The sequence below is a fragment of the Nansenia antarctica genome (genome assembly GCF_963989245.1).
Source record: "Nansenia antarctica genome assembly, chromosome: 14".
Taxonomy (NCBI): Eukaryota; Metazoa; Chordata; class Actinopteri; order Argentiniformes; family Microstomatidae; genus Nansenia; species Nansenia antarctica.
In genome coordinates, this window is record NC_137684.1 from 14,842,427 (window position 1) to 14,856,353 (window position 13,927).

General features: G+C 42.7%; 2 protein-coding genes across 2 annotated transcripts; both read left to right on the forward strand.

The window, feature by feature from the left end:
* Positions 1-488: 488 nt before the first annotated feature.
* Positions 489-5,066, forward strand: hprt1l (hypoxanthine phosphoribosyltransferase 1, like). The gene is made up of 8 exons (XM_080544901.1): positions 489-604; positions 1,029-1,135; positions 1,800-1,983; positions 2,110-2,179; positions 2,843-2,948; positions 3,985-4,031; positions 4,781-4,857; positions 4,979-5,066. Exons 1-8 carry the CDS (start codon positions 587-589, stop codon positions 5,024-5,026), a joined length of 657 nt encoding a protein of 218 aa, XP_080401027.1. The 5' UTR covers positions 489-586; the 3' UTR covers positions 5,027-5,066.
* A 1,419-nt stretch (positions 5,067-6,485) lies between these two features.
* nudt7 (nudix (nucleoside diphosphate linked moiety X)-type motif 7) lies at positions 6,486-7,749 on the forward strand (the record flags this gene model as incomplete). The annotated part of the gene is made up of 3 exons (XM_080544614.1): positions 6,486-6,644; positions 6,918-7,076; positions 7,402-7,749. 3 exons carry the CDS (start codon positions 6,486-6,488, stop codon positions 7,747-7,749), a joined length of 666 nt encoding a protein of 221 aa, XP_080400740.1.
* Between the last annotated feature and the right edge of the window lie 6,178 nt (positions 7,750-13,927).

Below are 13,927 nucleotides of genomic sequence, written 5' to 3' on the forward strand. Positions count from 1 at the left end.
ACAGCCTCCATGATAACGGGATGCTGCGGGAATTAGGAATAGGCTCCCACGCCAGTAACATAACATGTGCGGCACCCACCCAGTGCATTTTACACCCAGGTTGCGTCTATGGAGGACCAAGTCTGTCAAAATTAACAATAAATATATACCCTACAAATAAATGAATGAATACACACAGTATAACGAAATACATTTCGTTATACTGTGTGTATTCATTCATTTATTTGTAGGGTATATATTTATTGTTCATACATTCATATATTTCATATACATTCATATATTTATTTGTTCATACATTCATTTATGTGTCTATATATGTATTGTTCATTTTGACAGACTTGGTCGGGTAAATCAGATTATTGCAGAGGTAAAGTGGATTGTGACGTCAGGGTTAAACCCCCTGGGGAGGGTTTATTACGCATGTTCAACGCGCAAGATAAAGTCTGGCAGCCAGGGGAACGGACAGGAGACGCGCTGTTCGCAGGATCACTGGATCTCTCTATATTCTAACACACAAATGATCAGGCATGACTCCTGAAATATCATTGTAGTTAATAACAGACAGCACCGGACAACAGACGGTACCATGGCCTCCTATCTGCAGGTAAGCCAGCGGTCCAGAGCGTGTTTGAATGTGTTCATCAGGCTCCGATCTCCCCTGGAGGAATTGACGAGATCCAGATATGTGGATACTGTAAACCTTAACCTGGATATCTGCCAGGGGGTGGTTGACCGATATGTTGGGCATTTACATTTTTGCCAGGACTACGTTATGGCGTGTGTGTGTGTATATGTGTGTGTGTATATGTGTGCGTGCGTGCGTGCGTGCGTGCGTGTGTGTGTGTGTGTGTGTGCGTGTGTGCGTGCGTGTGTGTGTGTGTGTGTGTGTGTGTGTGTGTGTGTGTGTGCGTGTGTGCGTGTGTGTGTGTGTGGTATACTTTGTGGCACTGATGCGCCTATACAAAACAGGTCTGTGCCAAAGTTTGCGCATCATAAATGTAGGGGGATTCGCTTTCTTTCTGTTTCAGATAGCCGACGATGAGAAGGGTCATGACTTGAACCTCTTCTGCGTCCCCAAACATTATGAAGATGATTTGGACAGGGTCATTATCCCCCATGGACTGATCATGGACAGGTAAGTCAAACCACTCTCTGGATTGCAATATCAAGTCAAGGAATAAAATTATGCAGCTTTCCTGTAAGATGTTTGAGTTTGACCGACGTCACATTATGATCAGCCAGCTGGTCAGATCAGGTTATAGGGAATTGTTTAGTTTAGGCCTACCTACTGCACATTCCAGTGAGCATCTCTCTCTCTCTCTCTCTCTCTCTCTCTCTCTCTCTCTCTCTCTCTCTCTCTCTCTCTCTCTCTCTGTCTCTGTCTCTGTCTCTCTCTGTCTCTCTCTGTCTCTCTCTGTCTCTCTCTCTCTCTTTCTCTCTCTCTCTCTCTCCCCCCCCCCCCCCTCTCTCTCTCTCTCTCTCTCTCTCTCTCACACACACACAGTCTCACTGTGTCCTAGTTCTTCATGGATGCCATTGTGTGATTTGAATACACGACATGTAGTATATTTGGCAGACAAATGACTATAGGCATGAATTGGTTTTTTACCATTTGCATTCCAGACAGAAACTGCTGCCAAATGTCTTTAGAATGAAATCCACTGAGCAGTCAGGCTTCCCTTTGGTACAAAGCCATGTTATTGATTTCCTCAGCTTCAATGTCCAACCAAATGTATGTACTTGAGCATCCCTCTCCTTCTGTCTTGCACAACCCCCCCCCCCCCTCTCCCTTTCTCTAGGACAGAGCGTCTGGCCCGTGATATAGTCCGTGACATGGGGGGACATCATATAGTAGCTCTGTGTGTGCTCAAAGGGGGTTATAAGTTCTTTGCAGACCTGCTGGACTACATTAAGGTGCTAAACCAGAACAGCGACACATCAGTCCCGCTCACTGTGGATTTCATCAGGCTAAAGAGCTACAGTGTGAGTTACATGCACCATTTCATGCGTTTTGGTATCGGAGAATGGTGTTTGTTGGCAAAGAAGAGCAATGTTACGAAGGCCTTGCGTTGTCGATTTTAAACCATCACGTGAATCTATCGTCCCCAGAACGATCAGTCTACTAACAGCGTCAAAGTCATCGGAGGCGATGAGCTGTCCACGCTAACAGGGAAGGTGAGTGTCTCTTGTTTGTTGTAACTGATCAGGAACACACCACAGCATACTATGATGTAATAAAGCCTTTTATTGCATATCATTATGTTTGTAATGTGTCTGCTGATCCAGTGTATCCTCTCTCAGTAATGTTTCTCATTGTTTTCACAGAATGTTTTGATAGTTGAGGTAAGACTTTTCTTTTCTTTCTTAAACTATACAAGTCTTCAATCCCTAAATATGAAGTCTATAGGAATATATGGATGTTGACATAATAATAATAACTTTATTTGTATAGCACTTTTCCTGCAAACGTTGCAGCTCAAAGTGCTTTAATCATTATATCATCTTAATTTAATTATTTAGTCATTTAAAGGCAAATATTAAAAAGATGGATTTTTAGTCTTGACTTGAACATAATGTTGAGGTTGCATCCCTAATGTAAACTGGCAGTGCATTCCACAATCTGGGAGCATAAAATGAGAATGCAGCCTCACCAAATATCTTCTTTTGTACTGGGTAATGGGTCATTATACATGCATGACATTACTATGTGGGCCTCAACATTCAACTAATCATCTCCTCCATATCGTCCTCCTTGTTTGTGACTGTGAGACTGTTGTGTGTGATAACTCAGACAAAGATGACTATTTGGATTGTAATTAGTTTACTTGAGTTTCACGTATAGAATCTTCCCTGCTTGTGTTGAAGGACATTGTGGAGACGGGGAGGACAATGGAGACTCTGTTGTCACTGCTGAGTAAATGCAATCCAAAGATGGTTAAAGTAGTAAGGTAAGAACGGTCACAGGCTCGACAGCACACAATACACTACTCTGCCACTTACATTAGACAGTAGACGGGGCGGCTGTGTCTCAGGAGGTAGAGTCGCCGTCTAATGATCACAAGGTTGGCAGATCAGCGGTTCGAGCCCCGGCTGGACACATGTTGAAGTGTCCTTGGGCAAGACACTGAACCCCAAAATTGCTCCCAGTGAGCGGGCCGGCGCCTTGCATGGTAGCTTGCCGCCATTGGTGTGAGAATGTGTGTGTGTGAATGGGTGAATGAGAGCGCGTTGTGAAGCTCTTTGGAGCAGCTTTGGAGCAGCAAAAAAGGCGCTATGTAAGTGCAGTCCATTTACCATTTACCATTAGACCAGGAATTTTTCAGACCCCCAAGTTAAATTCCCATTGAAGACCACACACAGCGGCCCTGCGGATAGTAACAAGGCTCGGAGACTATTTTTGGCCACCCGGACCGCGCTGCAGATGATAGCACTCACAGCTCCAGTAGCCCAGCCTAATGGACACACTCCCCTTAAGCACTGATTTAGAGATGTTACGTAGCTGTGACAGAGGCTGAGAGAGAGAGAGCAGCTTAAGAGGTAATCTACCGTACAGTTAACTACACTGTGGAGAGGCCAGGACACTGCTGCCTGAAAGTGATGCTCTGATTCTGTAGCTCACGTTGGAAAATGTAATGTTGTGTGTTTGTGTGTGTTTGTGTGTGTTTGTGTGTGCTTGTGTGTGCTGGCGCTTGGACAGTTGTCATTCTAAATTCCTAAGTTGTCTCAACACAGACATATCAATGGATTATCGCAAGGGTTGCACCTTGTTGATTTGTAAGGCTAATATCACTGCACACGGCAGTAACATCAGCAGACAATGAGGCCTAGGAGAGTTGTTAACCCCTGATTAAAAGCCTCGCGCCCCTCTCTCTTTTTAGCCAATGTGTTTTTGGTCTGCACTTCAGGACAGTATTGCCATCTTTCTGTACTGTATACAGCATTGGATTAAAGCAGTATATTATTATATGCTTTGTCTCATTTCAGCCTTCTGGTCAAGAGAACACCAAGGAGCACAGGATACAGGCCAGACTGTGAGTGCTGTGCCGGGTGTGTGTATGTTTGTGTGTGTGTGTGTGTGTGTGTGTGTGTGTGTGTGTGTGTGTGTGTGTACTGTATGTATGTATATAGTGTGTGCGCTCGCTCACACTTTAGGCTTTCTGATTATTCCAAATAAATGTATACAAAGATTAGTAGGGCAAAACATAATACACTTCTAGTTACATTTTTTATGTAAGATAAACATGCTTAATCGGAATCTACTTCAACACTCTCTCACTCTCTCACTCACTCTCTCTCTCACTCACCCACTCACCCACTCACCCACTCACTCACTCACTCACTCACTCACTCACTCACTCACTCTCTCACTCACTCTCTCACTCTCTCTCTCACTCACTCACCCACTCACTCACTCACTCACTCACTCACTCACTCACTCACTGTTGGTGATTATGTAATGCTTTTAGGTTGCCGTCAGATAAGCTATTTAAGATCGTCCCAAAATGGCAGCTGTTATTTGCTTCCAATCAAACAGCAAATGTTGTCATGTTAAATTAATGCTTACATTGCTGTGAAACAGAAATGCATATTAAAAGTCTTGTGTAAGCTCATTTGACACTACTTTGAATACTGTGATACTGTACAGTACATTACACTAGACGTTGTACCTTTTCTTAGACAGATTTTGTGTTTAGTTTAGTATTGAAGCCTGGATTGGATGTATTGGTAGGTGTGTCTCATGTTTGTGTTGACTTGTTTCCTTCATGTTATGTGTTCTCAGACATCGGGTTTGAGGTGCCTGACTTGTTCCTGGTGGGCTACGCGCTCGACTACAACGAATACTTCAGAGATCTCAGCGTGAGTCTGTTTTAAGAGTTCTAGTTGTTTCCACACACGACTCTACTGGTGGACATATCAGTTGTATTTTAACATAATGTTTCTAACCTGCACTCTTAATCATGTTTTCCCCTCTGCGCAGCATATCTGTATACTGAATGAGATGGCGAAGGAGAAGTACCGAGTCTGATCTGAGATCTGCTGAGGTGACGAATGGAGACTAGGACCACTGTGATGCTCCTTAGCTTTTTTGGTTTTGAATCTTTTTTTTCTTTTTTTCGACCTAATAAACGGCGCCTACACAATGTGAACACATGGACTGTGAATTCACTCTGCAAGTAGCTCTTCTGAAAAAACAAAAAAAGAGTAATGTTCTTTTTTGTTCCCCTGTGAATAAATGGGATGAGTTAAAATTAGATTAGGTAATTAGTCAGTAAGTAGGTCAAAATATATTATATATTATATATAATAATGCTATGGAAGATATAGTATTTTAATTTAGATTTATTTTATTACATAATTATATACCAAGGCCCTAAAATGCCTCAAATGATGATTGTTTGATTGTTTTATGTTATTGTTGTTAAATATAATTAATTTAATTAATTAATTTAAGGAATGTTGTTGCTCAATAACAGTACACAGGTCTCAGGCTACTGTTCATATCCAGTCAACTCTCAGTCAAGTGAGTTTAATCGCATGTACTGCTGGATACTGTTGTATGTTACACATATTGCAGTTTTTCCCCTCATTATGCCATGCAATGACAGACCTAGAATGTACTGTACGATTATTTTGTTTCATATAAAAAATGGCAGAAGTATGACGTCAGTGATGTTTCCAACAACTTACAGCAATATTAAATATATTGTGGTTCATGCCTGTTTTGGTTTATTCACTCTTGTCAGTGACACACACACACACGCACGCACGCACGCACGCACGCACGCACGCACGCACGCACGCACGCACGCACGCACGCACACACACACACACACACACACACACACACACACACACACACACACACACACACACACACACACACACACACAGCACTCAGAATTGGGCTCCTGGAGGCCCACTGACCTGGTCAGAGGTGAAGCTTGCTATACCCCATACCCTCCACTAGGAGGAGTAGCTCCACATGGACTACCACTTCCGCATGTCAATAACGTCAGATGGAAACATTGTAGTCCGGATTTCTTCACACAGACCGGTTGTTGCACCTCTGTCCTAGACTGTGGATTCGAAAACGAAACATCGATACAAGCTACCGGTACATCGGTATTGTTATGTAGGCCTGTTTAAAAGTCATCGTCTCAGAGTCCAAACCTGTCCTCCAACAACAGGCTCATAGAGGGTATGTAATGTCTCAGTTTGAAACATTCACCTCGGTTCGGCAATTTAATTTTAATAATTTGATTAATTTGGCCATTTAGCAGACGCTTTTAATCCAAAGCGATTTACAATTACGTATTACAGGGACATTCCCCCTGGAGTAACTGAGGGCTAAGTGCCTTACTCAAGGGCACACTAGTAGTGGTGTGGTTTCAGGCGGGATTTGAACTCACAACCTTCCGATCACAAGTCCAACTCACTATCCACTAGACCACCACTACCAACATTCAACATTGTTGATCTCCACGATGGACATTAAAGACAAGACCGTGGAGATATTGAAGCAGTATGAGACAGGCAGCAGGTTCTCCTACCTGCCCCCCTCTCTGCCCAAAGCCTCCGTGTTGATCCCCCTGTTCCTGAGGGACGGACAGCTGCACGTGCTGATGACCCTGAGGTCTGCAGAGGTCAGCTGGACTCCTAACCCTAACCTTAACCCTAATCCTAACCCTAACCTTAACCTTAACCCTAACCCACCCGCCCTCCACCTGCACAACCTCGGACTATTTAGCCATTCAGTTTTTGGTTGAACATTCTGCATTGTGTTTAAACGTTGAAACCACGGGGTGACAGATCCAGACGCATGACATCATTGTCTTCAGATGCATAATTGTGACTGTTTCCACTAACCTGTTGCTTTTCATCTCCCACTCATCCCCCTCTTTCTGTTGGTTCTGCAGCTGAGAAGCAACGCAGGTGAGGTGTGCTTCCCAGGGGGTAAGAGGGACCCTAAGGACAGGGACGATGTCGACACCGCCCTGAGAGAGGCGGAGGAGGAGATAGGTCTGCCCCCTGACCAGGTGGAGGTGGTCTGCAGTCTCTGCCCCATCATGAATAAGGTAGAGTTGTTTACTGTATGTTGTTTAGGTTGTAAACAATCAATCATATCATATATGTATCATAGCCTGTACAATTGCACATTGTATATAATCTCAATTTATACCACTGCATATAATATCCAGTCACCATTGTATGTCATTGCACATCACGCTACCATTTGCACTTTACTGTACAGATGCTGTAAATACTGCTACTTATCACTGCAATATAATTGCTATTTGTTGCACTTCTGGTTAGATGCACAATAATTTCATTGCATTGTCTTGTACTATGTAATGACAATAAAGTGAATCTAATCTAATCTAATCCTCTCCCTCTCTGTAGACTGGTCTCCTGGTGACCCCGGTAGTGGGTTTTATTGAGGAGTCGTTCTGTGCCTGTCCTAACCCAGATGAGGTCAGTGCTGTCTTCACCGTTCCACTGGAGTTCTTTACCCGGAAGGCCGACCACTCTGTCTATACCCAAGTAGTCGGCAATCTCCACAGTTTCCTCTTTCTCGACCCTGAATCAGGCAACCACTACCAGATATGGGGACTGACGGCAGTACTGGCTATACTGGTGTCTGTCCTGGCGCTACAGAAAAAGCCGGAGTTTGACATCGGCTTTGACTCTGATGACCACGTATCTTTCTTCCAACACAGCCTGGACAGGAGGATCAGCAGTAAACTGTGACTCATATCCTGTGAGAAATCTATGCTTGTAAAGAGATGATTATAATCTCTTTTGTGAGATGATCGGCACATCACCCCCATAACCCTCATTCACCTCCACTGTCTCCCGGTCAAGTCCCGCATCACATACAAAATCCTCCTCCTCACCTACAAATTCCTCCACGCCTGCGCCCCCAGTACCTAACTGACCTCCTCCCCCAACATACCCCTTCCCGGAACCTGCGGTCCGCAGACATGGGCCTGCTGTCCACCCCCCGGACCTTTGGGGACAGAGCCTTCAGTGTGGCCGCACCTACTCTCTGGAACTCCCTCCCCATAGTGATCTGCAACACCCCCACCCTGGATTCCTTCAAACTAGCCCTCAAAACACATCTGTTCTCCAAGGCCTTTGGCCCCTAGTCAATGCTTTGGGCTTTTTGAAAGGCGCTATATAAATTAAAGTTATTATTATTATTATAATCATATATTTCAAATATGATGGCTTCATTTGATGTATGACCAACATCCTGTGATGTGTATGTTTAGATTTGATTGTAAAGACTGATTATATGATCTTGTAAATCTAAGGTATTCAGCATTCAGTGTACACATTCTGTGATACGGAATTCCAGTTCTACAGAAATCTAATGGAAAAAGTATAGTATATAGTTTAATATATATATTACGTGATGTAAAACTGTTAAAACTCATATTCGAATTGTTGCCTTTTTCCCCCACACCTGCTGTAGGTCAGTGTGTTAAGTGTGATGAAATGCACCCATCAACCCAGAAAGAGAAAACACAAACACAATCAATGAAAGACCTTAAAATCTTTATTAATATTTAATGTAGCAGCAGGATTACAGAAATATAATCACAAGAGTATACAAATGTTCAGACAAAAGGCAAAATACAAGTTATTAATATTCCAAATGTATGACAACACTGGGGGTAGTCTAACCAGTGCCTTACATAAGGTCCGGTACTAACGCTCTACATAGAACACTTTGAACAGACTTTGACGGGGGAAAAGTGAAATAGAAATAGACGGTGAAAAAATGGCAGGCAAACTGACTAATTACACACAAAACACAGCCCACAATATTGGCAACAGGACTCTTTTTATTGTCATCCTCCTTTTGATCTCAAGTCAAGGTTTCCATAGCAACGACAGTAACGTTGACAGACAAGCACACACACACACACACACACACACACACACACACACACACACACACACACACACACACAATCACGACACCTCTCCTCGATGCTCGAAATAATCTCCACTTTCTTTTTCCCTTTTAAAACTCACAATGAGGAATCTCTACAGGCAGAACCGAAGGGTAGAAACTGAACAGGACAAACAGGTTGACTGTCAGGTGAACAGCTACAGCTTCACAGCAGTTCTAGGGTCAAAGTGGTCGCGTTGGTTTTGAAGGTCCCACTTTAAGTTTCAAATGAACATCTACTGACTAGCAACAGTGACGGTTGGTCAGTCTGGGTTCCTCTAGAGGAGCAGAGAGAGAGCGATGACACAGAGGGAAATCTGGTACACAGACCACATGGTGGATCACAGATCACATGGATGGGACAAGGCACACACAGTTCTGTCGAGCATCACAACAACTGATATTGAAGATCCCCCTGCACTGCAGTTAGTTTCACATTTCAATACGCATGGCGATTCATATTTACATGATTTGATAACATAACTGCTCTATATGGAGGGTGGAACCATTTGTGTGCTATTTTGCCATCTTTAAATTTGACAATGGATGGCAAAAAAAACCAATAGAGCAATCAACTTGTAAGTGCTGGACGTTGAAACATGAAATTACGAAAACTAAATATTTCACAAATGTACAATACTGCACAACATTTTAACCCTAAAAAATGTATTCATAATTGGTCCGGTGTCAAGATGTAGAACAAATGGATGTTTCTCACACAATGAGGTCAATTTACATTCATGATACTGAAGTCAGAGGTTGGCTTTCTACATCTCTATGGCTTTGAGTCATTACTGTTTCATAATGTCATGTGCCCTTGAATAGTCTCCGTAGAAATGGAGTACAACACTTAGATATGATCTGTTGTGTTAGGCCAAAACCAAGGCCATTCATTCAGTCTTTCTAATACAACGTTTTCTGTGGTCATACAGAAGAAGTATGTGCTGCCATCTTGGACCCTGCATGTAACCCAACCACAACATGATGGTGGGATGGCGTCCATTTTCATACATTCCATCTCTGTAATTAACCAAGAGATTCTAGGAAGTCATCATGACCCATGTTGCACACATGACATTGGTGTGTCACACTGAACTCAGAACTGACTGTACACATGATTCAAGTTCAATGCCTCTCAGCAACAATGATATTCTGTGCTATATGTATGTAAATCAAATATTTCGTCTTATAAAAACACCATGTGATGGGTATACTCAAAACACCATTTCATAATGAAGCAGTCCTACGTTAGCAGACGAGAATGATGTCAATCTGAACATGTAAACAAACACATATGAGCATACGTAGATCATAACAGTATTTCTCATCAAGTTGGCTTGTGATGTCATATCGACTACTGTTTATTAGATATGGAACGCGCAGTAGTAATACCTTACATGTAAAACAGAGCAGGTTAACATGTTACAAATATAAAATGCATTTCAATTTGGATGGAAACAGAACTTAAGCGCTACCAATGTCATTGGTACCTTAAACACATCATACAGTTGTGTCATTCACATAAAAACACCATGTTAAAATCCATGAAAGAGCTGCATGATTTAAATGAGTAAAAAAAAAAGTAAAAATGAGTAAACAATAAACAGGTATTTGAACAGCAAATATGAAGAGATCTTCAAAACAGGAGCGTCAGTGTGCCTGGCTGCACTCAACCCTTAACATTTGCTCCAGAAACACAGTTCAGACTTTACGAAAAGATTAATATCAGTACTATTCATACGAGTATAAACTGTTAGTATAAATATCACATTAGAAGTGTCCATCACTCCTGCCCATAGCACCATAGATAACATCAACATGGCTGCCTCTATGTAACAGAGATTTCATTTCGCAGTGAGTCCCCGTTGACGATGCAAGGGAAAGGTTCAGAGTGTCACATGGCTCTGCGACACTAAAACACCAAACACACAAGACCAGGTAGAACACAAGTCTCTCAAGACACACAGATTGTACAGTACAAGGTACAAATAGCGATATGCTGTAAATCCTTCATTTTCAGTTTCAGTCACACACACACACACACACACACACACGCACACACACGCACGGTACGTATAGCATAGATAGTACAAACATTGTGAGTGTTTAGGCAGAGAGATGCAACCGATATGAACTCACAGATATGCTAAAATGGACGCCCTATAACTGGCAATGGAAACGTCTGTTTTAAACAGACATTTACTGGACCACGGAGTATGAAGAGGCTAGAAAGGAATTCAACAGTCAACACAGACAATCTTTATAAACATTTCTCCTAAAATATAGTGAGGTGGAAAATCTATCAATGCAAGGTCAAACGTGATGAAATCTAGATCTTTTTAAAATGACAACACTCAAAATGGACGTCATCAAGTACGAATCCACTGCAGAGAGAGAGCAGCGGACGGATATAAGGACTTCTCTGGTTACACAAAACAGTTTATAAAGTGCTTGACATATACTGTTTATAAAACCCTACACACCCACATTTCACTTCACTTCCCCCAGCAGAAAGGACCCTTCTCTTCTACGGTACTGTCTTCAATTCTACACGACAACAGAAACCCAACAGAAGCACTGCAGAAACGTTACGATGGAGAAAGCCGTCGTGTATCCGACCGTAATAACAACTCGCATGGGGACACTGGGGAAGGGCTATAGCGAGAGGTCACAGGTCAAACACTCACTCGTGTGATATGTTGACTGAAGCAATGAAGACCACTGTCTGGCCCGACTGAAGCTCTGCCACTACAAAACACCAGACCGGCTAAGATACCTATCCTGGCTTTGTTTTCTATTCTCCCTCTCAATCTCATCCCCCTCTCGTCTCTGTCTTTATCGCTCCATTACTTTTCTCTATCCCTCTCCTGTCTCCCTCCTCTAGTTATTAGTGACTTTAAGCAGCGACGGTGGAAGGGAATTTTGATTGAGTACGGAAAACAGTCGTTCTCCCGTAGTAGATAGTTGGGCTGCACTGGCAGGAAGTGTTGAGACCTGGGCCCTATTCCACTAAGCGAGATTATCTTCTAATCGGCGATAATTTCATTTTGCGTTCGGTTCCATCAATGTGGCTCAAATAATTCGCTGCTTGGTTGTGCAACCAATCCTTCTGAGTAATTCTGGTCGCGAGCAGGTTTAGAGGTTGGTTTAGGTAATACGTGCGTCAAAATTGTCTCACAGGCGGAAACTATATCCCGAACGACAGTTCTGTCAAGTGTCTTTTAGGAAATAATAGTTCCCACTTTTTACGAGATAGATAGATAGATGGCTGGCGCAGGGGTTAAGGCAGCCAGCTAGAGTTCCGATGGTTGTGAGTTCGAGATTTGATTTAAGTGAAGTTTTTTATTTATTTAACCAAGCCTTCATGCAAATCGATTTACAATAGATATATCTGTCTAAGTGAATCATCTATCCATCAGTAATCATAAGAAAATGAGATTTTAGATTAGATTCAGACAACGAAATGCAGTAAAAAGTGTGTCAGAAGAGGGATTTGAACCACCATCTTAAAATGACAATTAAATACTATGGCAGCGTTCAATACCACTATGCCATCGTGACGATATGACAGTTTGTAGCCTGCTGCTGATATCACCACAGTAGTAAATATTCATTTATTAAAATATGAACATATAACAATAACTGGGGCTAGTATGACCTACGCATTTAATCGTTCGGCAATTTCTTGCCAAACCATTTCCCTTGCCTTGTTAATTGCGGCAGTATTGCACATTTTACATCTTATTTTTCCGTCTTCATAAAGATCAATAAGTCGGAGTGCTGCGCAAAAGTAGGACCCCTGCAGAGTGGAGTATCTTCATTTCGACAGTTTGACCCTTCGGGGCTCTTTATGTCTGCGTGCACCTGGGTTTCCGTTAACCGGCAATTGCCGGTCTTTGTCCGGTAAAATTTGGTGAAGTCCGACAAATTGAAAAGTCGTCGGACATATTGTCCGGTGAAAATAATTCCCTTTGAATACAATTCGCTAAAGCTGGCTGGGTGCGTTCGTAAACACGCTCTGGAAATCCGATCAGCACTCGCGGAACGCCTCTCGTCCAATCGAACGACTCGGTCGCTCTGTGACATCGAAGCCAGCGTGCGCTCCGGCGCTCTCAGAGCGTGCTTACGAACGCACCCCTAGAAGTTTCCAGCCAGCTAGCTGAAGCTGCTACACACACCAGAGCCATGGCGACCGAACGGCAAGTTAAACAACATACTATAAAAGTGACATTGTTTTACTCATTACTCATACGTTTGTTGTCATTCGGCGGTGCTAATAGTCGCTTTCTTTTTTAATTTATTTTATTTATTTTATTTTAGCAGTTTCCCCGAAAGTTAAGTGTTTGTTTTTATATCACTATTTGCACTTCTGGTTAGATGCTAAACTGCATTTTGTTGTCTGGTACTTGTACTCTGCAATGACAATAAAGTTGAATCTCACCTAATCTAATCTAATCTAATCTAAAATAACCTAAAATAATCCCATCACTATTACTCCCTATTTTCATCAGTGTTTCAATCCTTGAATCTGTGATGGAAATCAAGCAAAGCCACTTCAAGTCTCCCCACCACTGACAGCGCTGGGTGTGCCTTTCCTTACACTCTCGGTTATTCCCTGTGGATTTAAAAAAACGGTGTTTTGGTTTCTATAATGTGGTCTATTCTCAGTGTTGACGAGCAACTCAGGGGGCTTTGAGATGGCTAACAGCTAATTAAAGGAGTAATTCCACTCAAAAGGGTAGAAGTAAGCTGACTGTCTGTCTGTCTGTCTGTCTGTCTGTCTGTCTATCTGTCTGTCTGTCTGCCTGTCTGTCTGTCTGTCTGTCTGTCTGTCTGTCTGTCTGTCTGTCTGTCTCTCTGTCTCTCTGTCAGTGTGCTGGACTACCTATGACTTCCATGGTACCTGGGAACGCGTTGTCGGAGAGAAACGCCCTCTGTACAAAGGACCTACTGACCAAAATCCCTGTT

Coding starts and splice junctions, on each gene's coding strand:
- hprt1l (XM_080544901.1), top strand. Junction 1,136..1,799: donor CATGGACTGATCATGGACAG/GTAAGTCAAACC, acceptor CCCTTTCTCTAG/GACAGAGCGTCTGGCCCGTG. Junction 4,858..4,978: donor AATACTTCAGAGATCTCAGC/GTGAGTCTGTTT, acceptor CCCTCTGCGCAG/CATATCTGTATACTGAATGA.